This window comes from Stegastes partitus, unplaced genomic scaffold (genome assembly GCF_000690725.1).
Source record: "Stegastes partitus isolate 25-593 unplaced genomic scaffold, Stegastes_partitus-1.0.2 Scaffold777, whole genome shotgun sequence".
Lineage (NCBI taxonomy): Eukaryota > Metazoa > Chordata > Actinopteri > Pomacentridae > Stegastes > Stegastes partitus.
This window is the reverse complement of record NW_007578508.1, coordinates 94635-114277: the sequence shown is the minus strand read 5'-3', so window position 1 is coordinate 114277 and position 19643 is coordinate 94635. Positions and strand designations below refer to the sequence as shown.

Sequence of the window (19643 nt, the reverse complement as noted above, 5' to 3'; positions counted from 1 at the left end):
CATTATTATGCAGGAATTGGCCATTAAAAGACTATACATTGTGCACATAGGCAACAACAATTTTGAAAAGACAGCAGTTTTTATTGCATTCAGGGGACCAAAATGTACCAAAAAAACATTCCCTACAGCTCTATATCACCAATACCAGCCAAAAGCAGATTCTGAGCTGCAGCCTCAGCAGAAATTCTGATTCATCAGAATGCCCAGTTTTGGTGAGCATGTCCCCATTGCAGCCTCAAATTTTTGTTTTTGGCTTTTCTGTTCGTTCAAACAAGTGTAGTCATTGTCCTCTGAACCCTCTCATTAACAGGGTATTTCCAGTGTCAAGCTGCTGCTCCCTAAATGTTGTATGTTCTTTACATGGCTCAGATGTTAGGCAGCTATGGCTCAGGAGGTAGATTTGGTTGTCCACTTAATCGTAAGGGTAGCGGTTCGATTCCTTGCCCCTCCATGTGCCAAAGTGTCCTTCATTAGCAGTTTCAGAAATACTCAAACTATCAACAATGTCGCTGACAATCATGTCACTGTCAAAGTTATTGAGATCAAATTCCTTCTTCATTCTGACGTTTTTTGAGAACAATAACTGACACTCCCAACCTATATCTGCAGGAATTTAAGTACTACACTGCTGTCACATATTTGCCTGATTGGATTTGCGTTAATATATACGTATCCAGAAATTCCTAATAAAGATCTTGGTAAGTATATATTGAAGCGTGTGAATTACAGATTGTCTGTTAGCATATGATATTTGAAGATAAAGCCCTGTTTTTCTCCTGGATTGAACCTTGCCTTCATCTCAAATAGTTCCAAAGAATGTGGCATAGAGGGAGTCTGTGCAAAGACTGGGCATAAAACAAACAGATGGTGAATGGAGGTGTTGAGGTTATTGCAAATATGGGTGGATGTAAGATTGATAGATGAGAGAGACATAGTGTGTACATGAACCGGCCTCTATATGGAAGATGAAGTACATCTCAGGAAAAGCCCAGGTGAAACTAATTTTGTTAATGATCACTCTGTTCCATAAAGTGCCCCAGAAAGCCATGACGGTGAGCCAGCATGCTCAATACCACGACCCTGGAACAAGTCGATTCATTTATAATACTGTCAATTGCACAGACGCCCTTTCTGCTATGACATGCCAAAATATCTAAGGAAAAAGGTCTATTGCCTGGTCAGCCTCCAAGATACTGGGGATGAAGGGGATATGTGCGGGGTTGTCACATTTTATTATCGCTAATACCTAAATGTCTAGTGATAGTTTTTCTGGCACATAGTCGAACCAGGGACTCTGCTGCCGAGGGCGTTTTGTGGTATGTGCCTTAGACATTCAGCCGCTGGGTGGGCCCTTAGGTCACAAATTTTGCCTTTTAATGCCTTTTAAATCCATTTTTACTGAGCTACAGACCAGTGAATGCGTTTCAGCTTACTGTTCTTGGGAGCCATAACACTTTTTGATTCACAGTGGTGATGCTACTGTCTTGGGTTACAGAGTGTGGCAGATAAAGAGGTATGTGTGTGCACAGAGAGAAATGGATAGAGGGAAGGTGATAGTGAAACAAAGCAAGTAGATAGTATAGCCTCCTGCCTGCTGCTGTCTATTCTCCTCAATGTCAGAGTTCTCCTTCTCTGCTGAGGCTTAGCACCCGCCTAGCATCACCCTATCTGTTTATACAGAGGCTAATAGGAAGCCTGGTCTTTATCCCCACACTGCGGCTCAACATAATGGAATAGAGAGACATAATGCTGCTCGAGTCAAACAGTCAGCGGAGGCCTTTAAATTGCTTCCAATCCCCTTAACAAATCTGATGGAGATGCTATGAATAACTCAAGGACCGTTCATCTCCCCTTGCTCTGCTTCTGCTATTGCTTCTTCTCTTCTCTTCTCTTCTCTTCTCTTCTCTTCTCTTCTCTTCTCTTCTCTTCTCTTCTCTTCTCTTCTCTTCTCTTCTCTTCTCTTCTCTTCTCTTCCTTTCTTTCTTTCTTTCTCTGCCCAAAGCAGTGTAAACCTGAGTATGGGATTAAGTTAATGTATTTCACTTTTTTAATTAGGAAGCACCCATTTGTATTTGCTAGACTGATCTATTACAACAATTCCAGCTCACATTCCAGTTTGAGGATTCTAAGCAGAAATCATATGTACAAGTGCTTTGATTGAAAAGTGTGAAAAAGCAATGCTGCTGAAGTTTTAATTTTCTTCCTGAATGGATACAAAGAACATAGAATTGACTCAAGTCTCATGAGGTAAGAGGAGTTGTTGAAATGACTTGAGTGTGATGGAGAGCACTCTTGAAGTTTAATTTTCTTTTTATTTCCTTTGAAAAGAGGCTGCGTAAAATGTCTACAATATTGAGGTCTCGTGTTTTGTTTTACACAAGTCATAAGTCATAAGTACTAAGGGGGGAAAGGCCTTACCTTAATTACACTTGCACAGAAATAGTGCAACAAGTGTGGTACAAATGAAATTCTCACTGCACACTAGCAATCTATTACACCATATATGTACAGTAAAACAGAACTTTAGATGCCACCTGAGCAGATGGAACTCTTATCATCATCTACTGTAGTCATGCTGACACAGAAGTGGAGGAAAAGCTACATCAGGAGCACATTGCCTTTGTCAGACAGCACTATTATTTGCACTACGCTAGGGCACAAATGATTTTTTTTTTTTGCTGCACTAATTTGAGATGGAATCAAAACAAGCGAGAAAGGGTGTGTTTCAGGTCTCCTGCTTTCCATCATTTGTCAGCAGGTGCTGCACTGGATGAAGCTTCACTTTCTGTGACAGTGTTTCAGTGTGAAACATAGTCGTAATGTAACTGTAGTGTGGACTTAACACACAAAGGTATGATCAAACTTACATGTAGGGTGTAGATTTTTGAAGGTGGAAAAAAAAATTATTCAAGAGAAATAATTTTTTTTTAATTTTTGGGGGGTTTCAAACTATCTCACAGGCCCTCTCTGGTTAATTTTTAAACAACACACACTGACCTGAAACGTTGTAAGAAGTATCTTTTTACTTGAAGAAAGCAAGGTTTGTACTTTGTTAACATGTTCATATGGTGTTTTTTTCTTAATGGTAGAAGACATGGTATGTGCGAAATAACCACTCTGCACTATGGGTGATCAATTTCAGCTTAAAACTGGGATGTACTTATGACAGTCTGGAAAACACAGATTCCAGGGTTTGATGTGAAACAAACCTAAAGGACCAATTATGTCAACTTCTAGTTTTTGGCTTTCTGTATCACTGTTCTTCTTAAGAATTAGTTTCCAGTTTGAACATGCATGATTGAATGGCATTGTGTAATGTAAAGTCGTTTTACAATGATTGAACAGAGTGGGTGGGAAGGTGAGCTGGTGTGCTCAAGCTATAGGAGTGCAAAAGGGATCATGGAGAAATGTGGGGACTTATACCGTAGATCTGCACATTCTAGAGCAAGCAACAGTATAGCGATACATCTAAGTGTTTTTAAGGCATAAAAGGATTATATTCATGGAAGAACATGCAGATGAGTTTTAGGCTTTGAATCATTGACCGGAGAAGGTCTTTTAATGAAAAAGATATCCACTCACTCTTCTGTGGTTTCAGATATTTTAATCTACCTGAGGTATATTCCATGTTGTGGTTCCAACAAGTGTCCAACAGTAAACACCTGCCCGTACCAAATCAAATCACCTGTGTCCTCATAGGAACAGCACAGAGCCACTCAAAGTTCGCGCAGCATGCTGATCTCAACATAAACAGCTCAGAGACCTTACAGCAGCATACTGGTGTTTGCTACTATTTACCTTGTAGTGCTGTTTATTTTAAGATACTTGAGCTGTGGTGGTTGTTGCTTTTTAAACCCTGTTATTAACAACAGACACACTTGCAATTATTCTGTTAGTGTGAAAGGACCGGCTGATTGTAGATGATTGGCTGGATCACAACCCCATGACAAAGAAATTCACACGCAGATGCACACACAGATATTTAAATAATGTGCTGAAATCAGCCATGCGGTGTGGGGGTGGGTGTACGTGTGTTTATGCAGGCAGCTCATCATGTACTCGTTCATGTGGGTGTGACAGCATGCTTTTTGAAGTGTAATTTGTAGGGAAGAGACAATTTAGCAAAACAGAAAAGTCTGAGAGAGTGGCTGAGAGCAGAGGAATGCAGAAGAAATAATCAAGTGATTATAGATTGCCTCTCTTGCAATTAAAGGATTAGCATGCTTGTGCTTTGTAGTGATTTGTTTTGTAAGCCTGTTTTTTGTATTCAGATGCACCTTGAAAATAGGATGGCCTGAGCATCCAGTATGAGCCTCTGTCTTTTTCTCAGCTCCCTCCACCATGTGTTTTTTGATGCCTGGTATAACGGCTGCTCCAGCCGTCACAGTTAGAATGTCTTTAATTATCCGGCAACATAACATACCACTTAGAGCTCTGAATCCCTGTTGCTGTTACGCAACCCCACCCTCCCACACACAAACACATTTATATACCTCAATTATGTATGCATCTTTCCCAAGTGGTGGAGGATGACAGCTCCATTAGCTTATGCTCTAAATGCGTGTCTGTGCTCGTACTGCAAAGGGGCAGACTGGTGTTGTTGTTGAATTGTTTTAGGATTGGATGACAGTAGTTTACTTGTTGTTAAAGGTGTTAAATAAAGCTTAATGTGTTACACAGCAAGGAGAACAAGTCTCAAGATAAAGTGATGTAGCTATCAGTAGTTCCTGGCTTGGAAACACGTTTGTTTTTTTGTTTTTAAATTACTTTTAATGCTAATGCGATTGTATGGGACCTAGTATGAGGTGCAACACTGTAAACATTGCAGACAACAAGACCAGTTATCAAAACACAGCAGTAGATGCAAATATAAAATAACACAACAAAGAAAAATAAGGCAGAATAGTTTCTCGAGGCAAGGCAGAAAATGCAAAGATTATTTGGGGACAAGGAAGGAAAATTGTGTTTACTGATGATAAGCTAAATGTAATATAAATTATGAGTGTCTTTCAAACTAGAGGTAGACAGTCATTGCGCAAAAAAATCCTCTCTAACCTTTTACCATGCTGTAACTCAAGTGGTTTTAGAAGAATCTGTCCAGGCCTTTACAGAAAGAGGGCTATGTTCCCATTCACAGTTCTATAAATGCAGCTGCATGTGCACGTCCCTTGTTTAACCCTAATTCAATGGCTACAAATCTCGCAGGCAGCTGTTGCATTGGCAACACTTTAAAGCATTCCAGAAAAAAAGTGTTAAAGAAGTACAAAACAAAAGACTTATCAAGTAGAAAGTGTGAGAATAAACACAAACCACAAACGTGTGTTAGTATCTACAAAGCTCATAGAAGTGGAGATCTGTCCAGTAACTGCTATATTTTGACTTTGCTATTCTCCTCTCTGACAGGTAAGCTGCTAACCTTATTTTCCTTTAGTATGTAAATGTGTTGTTAGGTTGTATAGGAAGATTTACTGTGAAAGCTGGGGGTGAGTGGCTATGTTGAATGCTCCTCTTAGTTTAGCTTTCTGCTAACCATAGCCAAAGGCTCACCGCTGTGTCTATGGCTAATTCAGTTTCATGTAAATGTTCATCTCTACGATCAAGCTTGTGTTGCATCCACATATGAAGTATGTGTGTGTACCCATGCTCATCTGGTGGCAAGGACATAAGACAGAAAGAGGAGAGGGAAGAGCTACAGGAAGAGGGCTGTATTATTTTCAGACCTAAAGTCATGCAATCATCCTGTATGTGTCACCTTCACTTCAGGTGTCATCCTTAACTGCTGGCTGTTCTATCATTGTCTGACATTGTTTTGTTTTTTAGGATGTGAAAATTTAGAAAGGTTCAGCCATTGATTTTAGTCTTGGAGTATGAGTGTGGATAAAGGAGAAGTGAAATCTCCTCTTGGGACTGGGTGACCTGTGTTTGACATGTAGGTGGAGCACCCCTTTAATATCCTGAAGTTGTCACCTGAATGTGAAAGGTGGTGACCAGTCAATAAGGCTTTTCATGAGGAACTGAAGGAATCCATGAAGATGCTTCAGTTGCTAAAGCAGTCCAAACTACAGTAGGCAGTTTTAAAACAAATAGGGTTAAACTCACGCAGCAGAACCACAGATATATTATAACTTGACAAGGTCAACAGATGTGGGGTTCTTAGGGCCGATACCGATGCTGAATACTGATAATTAAGAAAGGCTGATAACCGATATTTGGGGGCGATATACATTAAATGTATTGCTTTAACAGCATGTGATAGCAGGTTTCAATAATAAGGGTGACATTAACTGAATATCCTTCATCTATACACCGCTTAATCCTCACTAGAGTAGCAGGGGGCTGGAGTCTATCCCAGCTGACTGAGGGTGAAGGCAGGGGACACCAGGACAGGTCACCAGTCTATCACAGGGCTACACTTAGAGACAGACAACCATGCACACTCACATTCACAGGATAATTTAGAATCAGTATGTAAACTAGAAATAGGAGGGATTAAATTAAGACGCTCTGCTCTGTTTATGTGGGATCGACTGAGACCTATCAGTTTGTCTCCTGCAGTTAAGTTTGCTGTTCTTCACTATTTTATTAATCTTTCACAATTTTATCCCTCTGCTCAGGTCCATATCTTAAAGCCTTGTTAAATATTGTTTTCCAGACTTGAGGTAACTTGTGGCTGCCTTCTAACTTAGCCACTGGCCGTTGGCTTAGCCTTAGCCACTGTGAGAGTAGCTCATTTTGGCTTGTGTTTCTTGTTCAGTTTTTCCAGTCTTTGCTTGAGACACATTTCTGAGACCACAAAGGGACAACAGACAGAGAGAGGGCTACATCTGATGTGAAGTAGTGCATTTAGTTTATCAACAATCAGTCAATAATTTGCCAGTACTGATATTTGGTGAAAAGCTTAATATCGGCTACAATAATTGGCCAGGTCAATAATCGGACTGTCCCTAAACCATACATCTATTTAATGTATAAACTACCAATCCTTGCATTTTTTTCTTTTTGAGACCTTTAGTTTTCAATCCCAATCAGTGCAGTTTACCAGACTTGCTGCTATTTCTGTAGCCACAAAAGATTTTATACAACTTTCTACAACTTAGTCACACATGTGGTGGTACTTGTCCAAAGCTACACATGTGGACAAAATTGTTGGTACCCCTCAGTTAATGAAAGAAAAACCCTCAATGGTCACAGAAACAACTTGAATCTGACAAAAGTAATAATAAATAAAAATTCTATGAAAATGTAACAATGAAAATCAGACATTGCTTTTGAACTGTGGTTTAACAGAATTATTTTAAAAAATACACTCATGAAACAGGCCTGGACAAAAATGATGGTACCCCCTCACTGTTACCTTATTTGATGATAGTGACTTGGCAGAAATTTATTAAAATGTAAAAGTGTTTGAGTCTTCCACTTAAACTTAAATATAGGAATAATACTTGAAAAGAGATTGATGTGGATGCTTATCATGACTGGAAAAGATTCCAGTGGAACTAGAAAGAATAATAGAGATATAAATGTGAGTGCAATTGTGTGCACACTAATGTAAAACAAAACGCAATTGCAAAAATGAAATTGTGGTCAAGTGCAGTAATGGCAAAACAAATGAACAGCTCAGTTACACAAAGTATATCCTTTAGTATCCATTTTCTGCTATATTCTCCTTTATAATATCTCTTTTAACTTGAATGAGTCCCTAAAAGACCCTTGGCAGTCCAGTAAAAGTCGCTGGAACAGTGAAACTGTGTTAAAGTGAGTGATGGGGGCAGCACTTAGGTTTATATTGCTAGCTAGCAGCTCTTTATAAGACTGTGCAGAATACTCTCTGGCAAGGAACATGAGTTAGGTAAGGGAGGGTGGAAAAGGACAATTCACTGAAATGGATAATGTTAAAAGAATCACTGTAAGATTACCTTATTGCTTAGTTTACCAGGTGGTATTAGCTTTTCTGCCTCCATACCCCCCTTGACACGCTTCTAAAATGCATTCCCTCTCAGGACAGATGGGTAAGCAGAGCCAGCCATGGTGAAATGACCAAGGTGAATACAGGCTAAAATGTGGTGAGTGCTCAAGGGCACTTCTCGCTTTAGAGTTGTCAGTTTACAGTCTCAATACACTGCTCGACAGTGGTGAAGATCAAAACAACAAAGGAATGGGAACTGCGGTGACCTTTCAAGTTGGACTAAATTTGGTAACAGACTAAATATTGAGAAAATTGTGGAGAAGAAAGCTTGGCAATGGTGAATGTAAGTAAAGTAAAATTTGTTTGAAAAAGATGAGGAAAATGGTGAGATGAGCAAAAAGGGGGAGTAGCTCCAAAGCGAGAATGTTAAGTGTTTACAAGATGAAAATCTTTCTGTGCATCTCTTGGCTGCTCCATGCCTCTCTTTGACACACTGCCATCACACCTAATCAGCCAATCACTGCTGGATTCTGTCTAAGAGGCTTGATTTGCTGATTAACCAAGCTCATCAACACACCACCCGGTGTGACTAGCACGCACAGTAACATGGACAAGCACATACACACAGTGTGCAAATTGCTGTGTATCTTGTAGTGTGTGTGTGCACATATGCATAATCTGTGCATGCATTTGTTATCTTTTTTGCATTTGTAAAAAGGTCTGAGTCTGTGTTGGCAATATACCTGAAGTGCATAAAGTTTAGAAAATTTAAAGTTGAAGTTGAACTGTTTTACCACCATAAGCACTTTTTTTTAAAAAAACTAGGTAGCAGCTGCACATGGCCGCCCTCTGTGCCTCTGGGTAAACACAAAGACGCCAAAGCCTTAAATTGCATTTTTGGGAAAATAAATGATAATTGATTAATGTATAATATTATTAGTAGTATCTCTTAGCAGCTGGCAATAAATCTGGAAATGTATATACTGTTAGTATACTTACTATATTATAATCTGTATCTGGTAATAGTTTGTACCATCAAAGCTCTATTTAAATAAATTGATGAAAAGATATTGCATTGGAGGGCCAGTTAACTATAGTCAAATCAATGAAATCCGGCTTGTTCGGATGACCTGCCACAGTGGGAAGTACCAATGCTTACAAAAGTACAAAAGACTTTGGAACACAAGTAGGAAACATGAAACACTTATTTCCCAGAATGATCTGATTTAAAGAAAATAATCACTTACATGAGCTGGTTGTATGTTGCTGGAGAGTGGAGCTCACCCAGAGAAAGGTTACCCCGTCAGGTGAGGCCCTTCTTGGTTCTGGGGATGATGGGACCAGAAGTCTCTGGGCATGTCAGAATACAAGGCTGGTTAAATTGGTATTCTCAAAGAGGAACACTTGTCAGTCAATACACCTGCATGTAGCCAGTGAAAGAGACAATATTTTTTATCTATTATATATGTTGTTTTTTGTTATTATTAATTACTGTATTTTATTTATTCATTTCCATTTTAGTCACACTGCGGCATCTTGAACTTGCAGTTGGCTTCAGAGAGTTTACGGAGTTTTTTTTTTACATGATATAGGATTTCCAGCTTGTCATTAAGCACAACCTTCATTCTTCCTGTCACTACTGCTCCACCCTTTCCTGCCTTTGCTTCCCCCCCATTCCATTATCATTTGTATTCTCCTTTGCAGAGCACGGCAACACATGGAGCATAGCAGGGCCCTAAGGCAGATCAATGCCAATATTTATTTCACGTCCAATTACTGGGGCCGAACCGCAGTCCACAGAACGCAGCGATGAAAGTAAACGCCCTCTCACACAGAAACCGCATTAGATGTGCAGCCTGCAGTCTAAGCTTCAAGAGCAAGCAATACGAGTACAAGTGCAGGTTATAGGATTCCAATAGAGCGAGCTACAGGCATTACCAGGGGGTGAAGACTCCAGAAAGCTGAGTGAAATCCAGTTGCTTTGAGCAGGAGATCCCTCCTCTATACCTTTTCCTTCTTTTCACCTGTTTTTCCTTCAACTGCTTTGAGATGCCAATTCATGTAGGAAATCCACCCCTACTGCATATTGAACAAGCACTGTCTTTTAGTGCCAGACTGGAAGAGAGTAGTTAAAACCGATCAGTCTTATTAACCAAACTTTGAAATGTTTACATTCCACTGTTATGTTTTCTAAAGCTGTTTAAATGTTAAGTGTTAACATGTCACCCCCTATAATATATATATATATATATGTGTGTGTGTGTGTGTGTGTGTGTGTGTGTGTCCTATGAATTTTCAATGATGGAACTATTTAAACACATGCACCTTCTTCACAAAAATATAATTTTAAAAAATTGCATTTTGGTTCATTCTTGGTGATGAAGAACCAAAAACATGTTGATTTCTACAGTTTCTACTGTGAAGTTGGCCATTTTAACATGTGGTCCATGGGGATTGGCTGACTTCTGGAGCCTGCCTCTTGGCGTCACACTGCAGTATGGGAGGTCACTCTTGATCTGTTCATAAGCACAGAGAGGTCTAGCAGTTTCAAATGGAGGGATGAGATGTGGTTTACACCCCACAGACTTCTGCTGAGTATACCATTACTCCACTATATCTTTGCATAGCAAATAGTTCTTTGCTGCTATAAATATGTTCCAAATCTTTAAGTGTAAGCGGATAAATAAAGCAACATTAGTTGTCCAAGCAGCTAGTGACTCTTCATCGATCTGTTGTTCTTTTTTCATAATCAATTCATCAGGTCTCCAAAGGTACAAATGTGCATAACTATAGAGCAGTGTATATTTTCAGTTCTGTTATTCCCACTAATCCACTGCATTCTCTTCATTATAGCTCAATAATTCCTTGTTTGATTATAATTACTAGATGTGTCTGAGCATTACTTAATTGATTTGACTTGAATCCTTTCTTCTTTCTGTCTGTTGTGTCCTGTTCAGATTTGTTCCTGACAACTGAAGACTCTAAGTTTGAGACCTGGATCAACAAGGTAATGTGCCTTTTTGGACTTGCTTTTTTTTCCTGCTTCCCTGTCCCAGATTTCCTTTCTGCAACTTTTGTAGGATCTAGTTCATTCAGCGTAGTTGTGGGTGGCATCATTCCTCTCTAGGTGCATATACAGGGGTTTCTTTTCTAAATTAAGCTTTTTTTTGTCTAGTCTATTGTTAGTTTTCATATACTCTTTTATAAAAGCATGTCACATGCTATGTCAATATTGCAGTGTTCCTATGTAAAGTATATATTTTATTTACCATATTTTTGCAGTTGCTTTTCATGTATTAGTTGATTTGTAATTTGTAAGGAGAAATGAAACCCTTAACTTTACTTTTGCAAACGCTCTGTACAGGTTATCACAGTCAAGACTAGACTAGATGAACAACTATGTAGTGACTACGGGTTCAACTATGTAGTCTCTAAAAGCTGTCATGTGATGAACTCTCAGTGATGGTTGTCAGCAATCTCGTTCAGTGGCTCCTGCCTAGTAGGTTAACATAGAAAAGAGGGGTCTTTTCTGAGTGGGACATGAGGGTGTGGATCATATTTTTTTAAGGATGTATTACTGAGTGTCCTCAGTGTTACAACATGACATTTTGTTTGTATGTACCAGTAACTTATCAACACTTGTTATACCAGTCAAGTGAATACAGAGGTCTTTATATGGCCTGTGCTTTATCAGCAGAGACTAAGGAGACCAACGATCTGTGCACATGCAAAAGCACAGCATTTCGTTACTCAGGCGTGGTTACAGTCACGTGACTTAAGCCACTGTCGGTCGTTAATTAAGGATCTACAGTATGGCCACCATTAGGAAGCGGATATGTGTCTCTGTTAAGTACAACCAGAATGTACTGACCTCCTGATCAGAGAGGAATGATCCACCCACCACTCGTTTGTTCATTTGCTTAATGCAACAAACAGGTCTGCAGGGCTATGGTGGGCTGAGGAGTGCAGGATTGTTGGCACTGCTGCAGGACTAGTTAATATTCTGGGAGAGCAGGGAGGGGAGACCGTGGCTTTGGGTTTTTGTCAAAGGGGCCTATTTGAAATTCAGCAGGTCGAGGCACCAGCCGAACAGTAGTCTATCTTATCACAGAGAAGGGGAATAGGAGAAAGGAAGGGGAGGAGGTAAGGAAGAAAAGAGAAACAGAGGGAGATTGAAGGATTTGGCAGAGATAGAATGTGTGTGAGGAGAGAGAGACCAAGCAGGAGCAAAACAGAGCAAATAAACTGCCATGCCCAAAGACCAGTAGGATATGTGACGGGTGGCAGGAATGCTGATCAGGTGAGAGGATAAAGCAGGAGAATTTCAGAGAACATCTAAAGATCATTTTAAGCTTCTAAGTGAATTCTAAACATTTTTTTCGTTTCATGTCTGCCAAATAGGGGTGTTTTTTTTATATATCTGGTTTTTTTTTTGTTTTTTTTTTGTTTGGTTGAAGAATATCTCAGAAACTTGTCAGTTTTTTCTGCAGTTGTGATTTTTTATTTTTTTTTGCAGGAGAGAGCATTTCTCTGCACTTACTGGAATGAGAAATATCTGACATGTGAATGTAAAGATTGACTTGTCTTGTGCCAAATTAATACATGTCGCAAAATCATTATAGATGACAAGCCTTCACAGTCTAAACTTCTCCATCAAGCATCTTATTTATTTTTTTTTTTTTTTTTTCATTTATTTGACAGAAACAGTAAATACTGTAAATGAGCCAGAGTTAACCCTATAGGCTGATTGTCATCAGTTGTTCCTGAACAGTTTTAAAATGGCAGCAGAAAATTAGAAAAAAAAATTACATATCAAAGTGAACACCTACAGATCATACATACAGACTAATACAAAACCAGAACACCCAGGATAATACTCACCAACAAAATGATGCAGCAAAACCACAAATAAATGAGATCACTACATAAAAAATTATAAGAAGAAAAAAGAAAAAAAGTCAGTGAAGAACAGATTAATGACTGGAACGTTATAGGTAGCTGGTAATCTAATGTTCACATCTTTGAGTTTTAATAAGCTACAATTTTAACCAAATAGTAGAAAATGGTAATTGTTGATTCTCTGATATTTAGTGGTAGTAAATTACATTCTTCAGATGCTGTTGCAAAAATACTGACTCACTGACAGTACTTTTTCAGATCAGAATGGTGCGGTCACTTTTTTTAGTACCTGTGGTAACCGGAGTGTTCTTTGTCTGATAATGGTCATTCGGAGGGGGCAGTATTGTATAATATCTTGAAAATGAGGCAAAAATAATATATTTAACACAGCATTCCCAGCTCAGAAGTCTATATTTAAAATTTGAAAGTCATGAAATCTGTTGGGTTTCTGATCTATAACTTCAAGAATGCATATATATATATATAATTGCAAGTGATTCCATTGCTGATTTGTTAGTCTGTACCTCATTTGTCTCACTAAATGTGAAATATGCGATGGTCATAGCTTTCATCATAGCTGTCTCAAGGTTCTTTGAGTTACTACTACTTTAGCTAAAATGACTTTAACTTAACCCGTTGGCATACTTGAGCAAGCTAACAAGTTCTAAAGGAAAAACTGAATCAATCCAGACTTCCAGGTACTCAGACTTAGTCACAGCATTTTCCCCTGATGTCATTATACCTGGCTCTGGAATGGTGTATGATCCATTTTGAGAAGGACATACATACGGTTTTGATTACATTTAGCTTGAGACATGATAGATTAGGACATGTGGCACATTTCACCCTGAATTTTGAGAGCAACTTGCTGCTTAGTGCAGCCATTCACATAAAACAATATGTCATCAGCATATAGCTGGATCTGTACATCAGAACTGAGGGTGGATGATTGATATAAAAACTAAGTTACAGTGGTCTGAGCAAAGATCCTTGTGGAAAAACAGTGCTGATGTTAAAATCAGTGGACTTAAGATTGTGAACCTACACAGTGCAATCTCCCTTTTAAATATGATTCTGTTCCTGTAATAGACTTGTGTGAAAAATTAAAAGGGGATAGTTTGATATACAATTATTTACGCTGTTGAAAGATTTCCAAGATCAAGAAAAACAGCTCCTTCACTACTAACCTTATCCATCATTGATATAATCTTTTCCCTAAAGAAATGGGTAGCAGTCTCTGTGGACTGATTAGCTCTCAATCCAAATTACATGGGAAGGTAAAAGAATTATTACAAGAGACAATCGGATCTGACATGCTTCTCCACCACCTTGAATACGACAGGCAGAGTTCTAATAGGCTATAGTTGCTGACAAGCCTGGGGTCATCTGCCATACATATTAGTGACACAATAGCAGTTTAGTATGTCTCTGGATAAATCCCTTCAGAGACTGAGAGGTGGATGATATTTGTAATGGGTGAGTACAAGAAACCCCAAATCATTGCAGAGTTCCTACCATAGCAAGCTTCCAATTTCAAGGTGTTAAACAAGTTAATTATTCATTTTCCACGGTAAAAGCAAACTCATAGAATCTGCTCCATAAAAGTGAGGTAACAATTTGCACTCAGTTTTTTTAGGTGGTGAGATTTTTTACCGTTTTATTTAAGTAAAGAGTATCTAAATTTAACAGCTACGATATAGTAATAAAAATTGGGTAAAGCCTACATAACCTTTCCCAATGAATTACACAACTACTTACTTATAAATTCTGAATAATGTTAAATCTTTATTACAAAGGTGTAGAATGAAGTGTGAATAATAGGGACATGTCCGTATGTGAAATACATAGTATGGCAATGGCAGCTGGTGTTGGCTTTGCCTCATTTAAAATGGAAAGTCATTTGACATCACAGTGTTGTTGTGGCGGTACATGAAATAAAAACTTAGTGAATTTGGTACGTTGTGGAACATTGCGTTGTCACCACTTCTTTATTCGAATTAATCTTTCCATCTTTTTTAGTCTGCTTCTCTTGCAGGAAAGGTTGTATAGTGTTGTGCACTGTGCCACCTACCAATTGATTGATAAAGCTTAATTAGTCTGTGAAGTGGATCTCTCAAATCCTTTTGGGATGAAGCGTGGAACAAGGGATTTAGAAACAAGACAAAGTGAGCCCACGCGCTGAGTGACAGACAGATTGAGTTAGCTTTGTCAGTAAAAATCAGGGCCTCTGCAGTTTGCTTATCACTCCATGGCTTTCTTGACTGCAGTCCATAAAAAAACATCAACTGCTTCCCTGTCAGCTCACCACCCTTTCTTTGCTTTTTCTGTTCTTGTTTTCTTTTTAAGTACCATCTTCTCAGCAATGCACAAACTCTTCACACACAGACAAACAAGTCCTTACATTCACACACACTTAGGTAAATTCAAAAATGCTGTTCTTCCAAAGACATGTCATAGATGCACCAACACATACTTGCGCATATATACACGAACCCAGCAGAACAAGCCATTACCCAGCATCCTCAGAGCATTAGACCCCTGTTAATCCCATCGGGGTCTTCGGTTCAGTGCAGCTGCATCTATCGGTCACAGGCCAGCACGCTCCTCTTTCTCCAGCACTCTGTTTTAATTACTTTTCTCTGTTTTCTCTCCCCCTAAGTCTCCTACCATCTCTCCCTGTTCCTCTGTTTTCTTGTGATTACACAAGAGAAGGCAGTCACAGAGGGGGGAATAAAATCAACAAGCTGCAGAGATGAGTGAAAAGAGGTGTTTTCCTTGGCTGGCAAATAGAGACAAGTGGTCTAGAAGGTCAGTTCTATAATGGCTGATATAATAGTTTAAGTCAGGCGGAAGCTGATTTTCTTCCCAGTCACTCACTTCCTATTGTCACATACTTACGGATAAACTACCGTGTGCTACATAAACACAAATAGTCTTTTGATATTCCGTTTCTTTAGCTTTCTTAGAAATAAACACTTTTTAGATCGACCCACTTGCTTTTGCCACAATGACACAAGGTGTGCAGAGAGAAACATTCTGAGTATTCCTCACAGTCGGAAGAAATGTATGTCAGAGTCTTGCCAACTTCACAAGTGAAAGAGGTTAATTTATGATTTGATTGCCATTGTAAAAGCTAAACTTTGGGGCTCGGATAGTCTTTGATATTTTTGCACAGGTGAATGAATGAAATGTCCACCTGCATTAAAGCTTATTTCATTCTAATTTGGCATTGTTAAACCTATTAAAAATGTTTCCTCAGGGCCCAAAACCATAATACACACATAATAGAATGGCCTTACCTAATATAACAAAATATCATGGTTTGGTTGCAAAAATGTTTAAACTCAAATTTGTTGTTAAAGATGACTTGCTGTAGTTGTTCATTGATGATGACACTATTTAAAACTAGGGCCGATTATAGCCCTTTTCAAAATACTCATCATCGACCGGAGTTTGCCTCTTAATCCCAGATATATTCCTAATTTATCATAAAACAATCAAGCAGCCAGCACCAGTCAGCCACACGTGAGTGTTAACCCTATACCCTCTTGCCACATCTGTGGGTGCTTGTATGTGTTATTGGAAATTTATGATCTAATTGACATCAATTGATTCTTCCTGCTTTTGAAGAGATCATCTTCAAATCATGTAATTTTCTTCTGCATATGTGAGACACACATACACAGAAAGGTGTTACATCTCATGTATGATTCACCTTTTTGTATACATTATATAAAAAGTCACTTCAAAGCATAACCGCCTACATGTATGTTTCAGTGTTTTTTGTACATTCAGTTCACAGTTATTACTGAATATGTAATTTATCACAAATTGAAACAAATGCTATAGGGAAACAAATTAATATATCCAACTTTAGTTATATATGTACTTCTTAGTATATTTACTCACATAATACTTAAGGGCCTCTATGTTTGTTGCTTATCAGTATTCACAACATCAAACATGATGCAAATAATTAACCTCAAGAAGAATAATTTGAGTGCCAGGAATAATCTATATTTAACCTAATATTGGCCTTTTACTGATTGTCTGTGTCTGCAGAATGCCCTGAACAGCATAGAACAAATCACCTGCAACTCGTGACTATACATTTCAGACAACATCATGTGACTCAGTGTTCAATTTGAATGCTTTGTTGCCCAATACTTACTGAAAAAAAACAACAAAACAAAACCACTGCAATAACTGCATTAGGATTTTTTGGGTTCCAGTCACACTCAGCAGTATTTAAGAAATGCATGATTAGCAGAGGTTGTTACAGCCCTGGCTCAGGGGCTAGCAACATGCAGAAGGAAAGGAAGTGGGATAAGCCAAGTTTTACATTTATGAAGGCAATTAATTTAAAAGAACAAATGATGTGGTGTGGAGTCTGCACCAGGCTCAGAGAGAGGGAATGAACTGAAAGAAGTGCATTTTAAAGCCTTATGCGGTTTCACTGATTGGTCAGGCGTAGTTGATATTTGGTCAGACTTCCTGAAAATCAACCAGAGCAGGCACACAGGTACACAGACACACCAGTGGATGTAACATCTGCCCCTCTTAAGAAGGACACCTAATTTACAGATTCACTGTACAGGAACAAAGTTTTATTCAGAAGTTGCAGTATCATTGCTTAGAACCTTGACGAGGCATCTGCAGGCATATTATTTGCTGTTATTATTTTAGACGAGTGTTGCTTTTCAATAGAAACTACCACTGGATGTGGATTTCACACTAATGTCTCCAAAACAAGTGATAAAGTAATTACAGACCACCACAGATCTCTTGATAGGCAACCTTAAAGGAGCACGCAGGGCTAAAACAAGCCTTCATGGGGCCAGTACCATGACCAGCTAAAGCATTCAGGAGAGACACCTCACAACCAAATGTGAAACCTGGGAGCAGGAGAAAAGATGTCAAAGAAATCTGTATTTTACAGAATGGATCTGAAATCCTTATGTCCTTACTATTTTGAGAATGCATTTTATAATTAGAAGTACTTCAACAGTTGTTCCTTGGCAAGTCTTGCTGTTCCTCCAAACAATGTACCAAAGGTTCCATGACTGCAGCCATGCCAAGTTAACCAAGAATATGAAGTGCGGCTGTGGCTCAGATGGTGGAGCAGCAGTAGTCCTCTACTGCTCTACCATCGGTTTGATCCCCCGCCCCTCCACAGTCGAACTGTCCTTGGGCAAGACACTGAACCTGAAGTTGCTCCCAATGGCAGGCAGCACCTTGCATGGCAGCTCTGTCATCATTGGTGGATGAATGTGTGTGAATAGGTGAATGAGAAAACATTGTAAAGTGCTTTGAGTGCCGCTAAGGTAGAAAAGCGCTATATAAGTGCAGTCCATTTACCATTTACACACAGCACATGCACACACACACACACACACACACACACACATACATTGACTGCGCACCACACCCAACTGATCCAAGCCAAACCCTGCGCTCACACACATCACCACCTGTCTCCTTCTCTCAGTATCCTCCTTCTATACGTGAATTGAACATGTAGTCCAAGTGGAAGTTATACAAATACACATCGCATAATCTGAGCATAGCATAATTACACACAAAATCTGAAATCACAATGCTCTCTCAACACCAAAACTGCAGTTATAAAAAGACAATGATTCGAAATTAGAGCAAAAAAGAAATATTGCCAGCTAACAACCAAGACTATTTCTCAGCGGTAAATCCCTGTCCACCACACCTGTCATCAGAACTGTTTTATGCTTAACCGTCTTTTGTAAGATATGACCTGCTCGAGGTAGAAGTGCTGCACAGTACTGCTATCCAAACTAGGCCAACAACACTGTACAGTATACTGCCAGCAGGGACCAGTGTGCCCACCAAGGATTACCTCAAAGCAAAAAAGGAAAAACAATAAAGAAGTAAGTCAATGGATAAACCAGGAGGCCAGTTCAGCTGATTCACTTTGTACCTACCTTGCCAGGTTTTTACCTCTAAACTCAAAGATAACTCACTCCACAATGCCACAAAAATAAGAGGGACCTTCTACTTACCATCACACCACATTATGGAAGCAAACCTAGCAGAAATGTACTAAAAATGTAGAGGAATACCAAAATAGTAGTAGTTTCATCCTAAGCATTGTGTCATGGAGGAACCCCTGCATATATTACAACCTTGGCTCGGGGGGTAGGAGTGTGAAGAGGGAAACTAAGTGTTTTACATTTATTAAGACAATGAATTTGATGACCAGTGTGTAGGACCTAGAGGTATCTGTCAGCAGAAATGGATTGTATCTATTCATTACTCAGCAGTATATGTATTGAAAATTACAGTTTCACGAGTGTAGATTAACCTGTAACCATGAACTGTTTGTTTAGTTTAGAATGAGCCTTTCAGGTCTCCATAGGGAACAGGTTCTCTTCCACAGAGTATGACATATTTCTACACTACAGCCCAGACACTAGCTGTAGAGAAGGGCTTTGCATGTTTTGAAGTAGAAGTATAATCACCGCAGGTGCGCATACATGCTTGACAAGTAAGGGATGATGGAGCTGATTATAATCTGCAACCTCAATGTGAAATGCAACAAAATTCTACAGACTGATTCTTTAAAAAGAACAAATGATGTGGTGTGGAGAGACACTGCCTCTGCAGAGTCAACTGGCTGACAGAGAGAGAGAGAGTTGGAAAGAAGCGCATCTTAATGTTTCGTCAGGTACTACTCACTGGTCAGGAGCCGTTGATTGTTGGTTCGACGTCCAACAACGTTCAAATGGAACCCCGATGACTTTCAGTAATCATGATTCCATTCACTTCCAGTATCAGTTTGAATAAAGCGCTGGTAAAAACGTATCAA

General features: G+C 39.1%; 1 protein-coding gene across 1 annotated transcript in view; it reads left to right on the top strand.

Moving 5' to 3' along the window:
- Positions 1 to 19643, top strand: part of itfg1 (integrin alpha FG-GAP repeat containing 1) — a gene marked incomplete at its 3' end in the record, with an annotated part of 122085 nt that overhangs the window by 24702 nt on the left and 77740 nt on the right. Inside the window, exon 7 of the mRNA XM_008292005.1 lies at positions 10864 to 10913. Coding sequence (XP_008290227.1) covers positions 10864 to 10913 — 50 coding nt within the window. The remainder of the gene's footprint in view (positions 1 to 10863; positions 10914 to 19643) is intronic.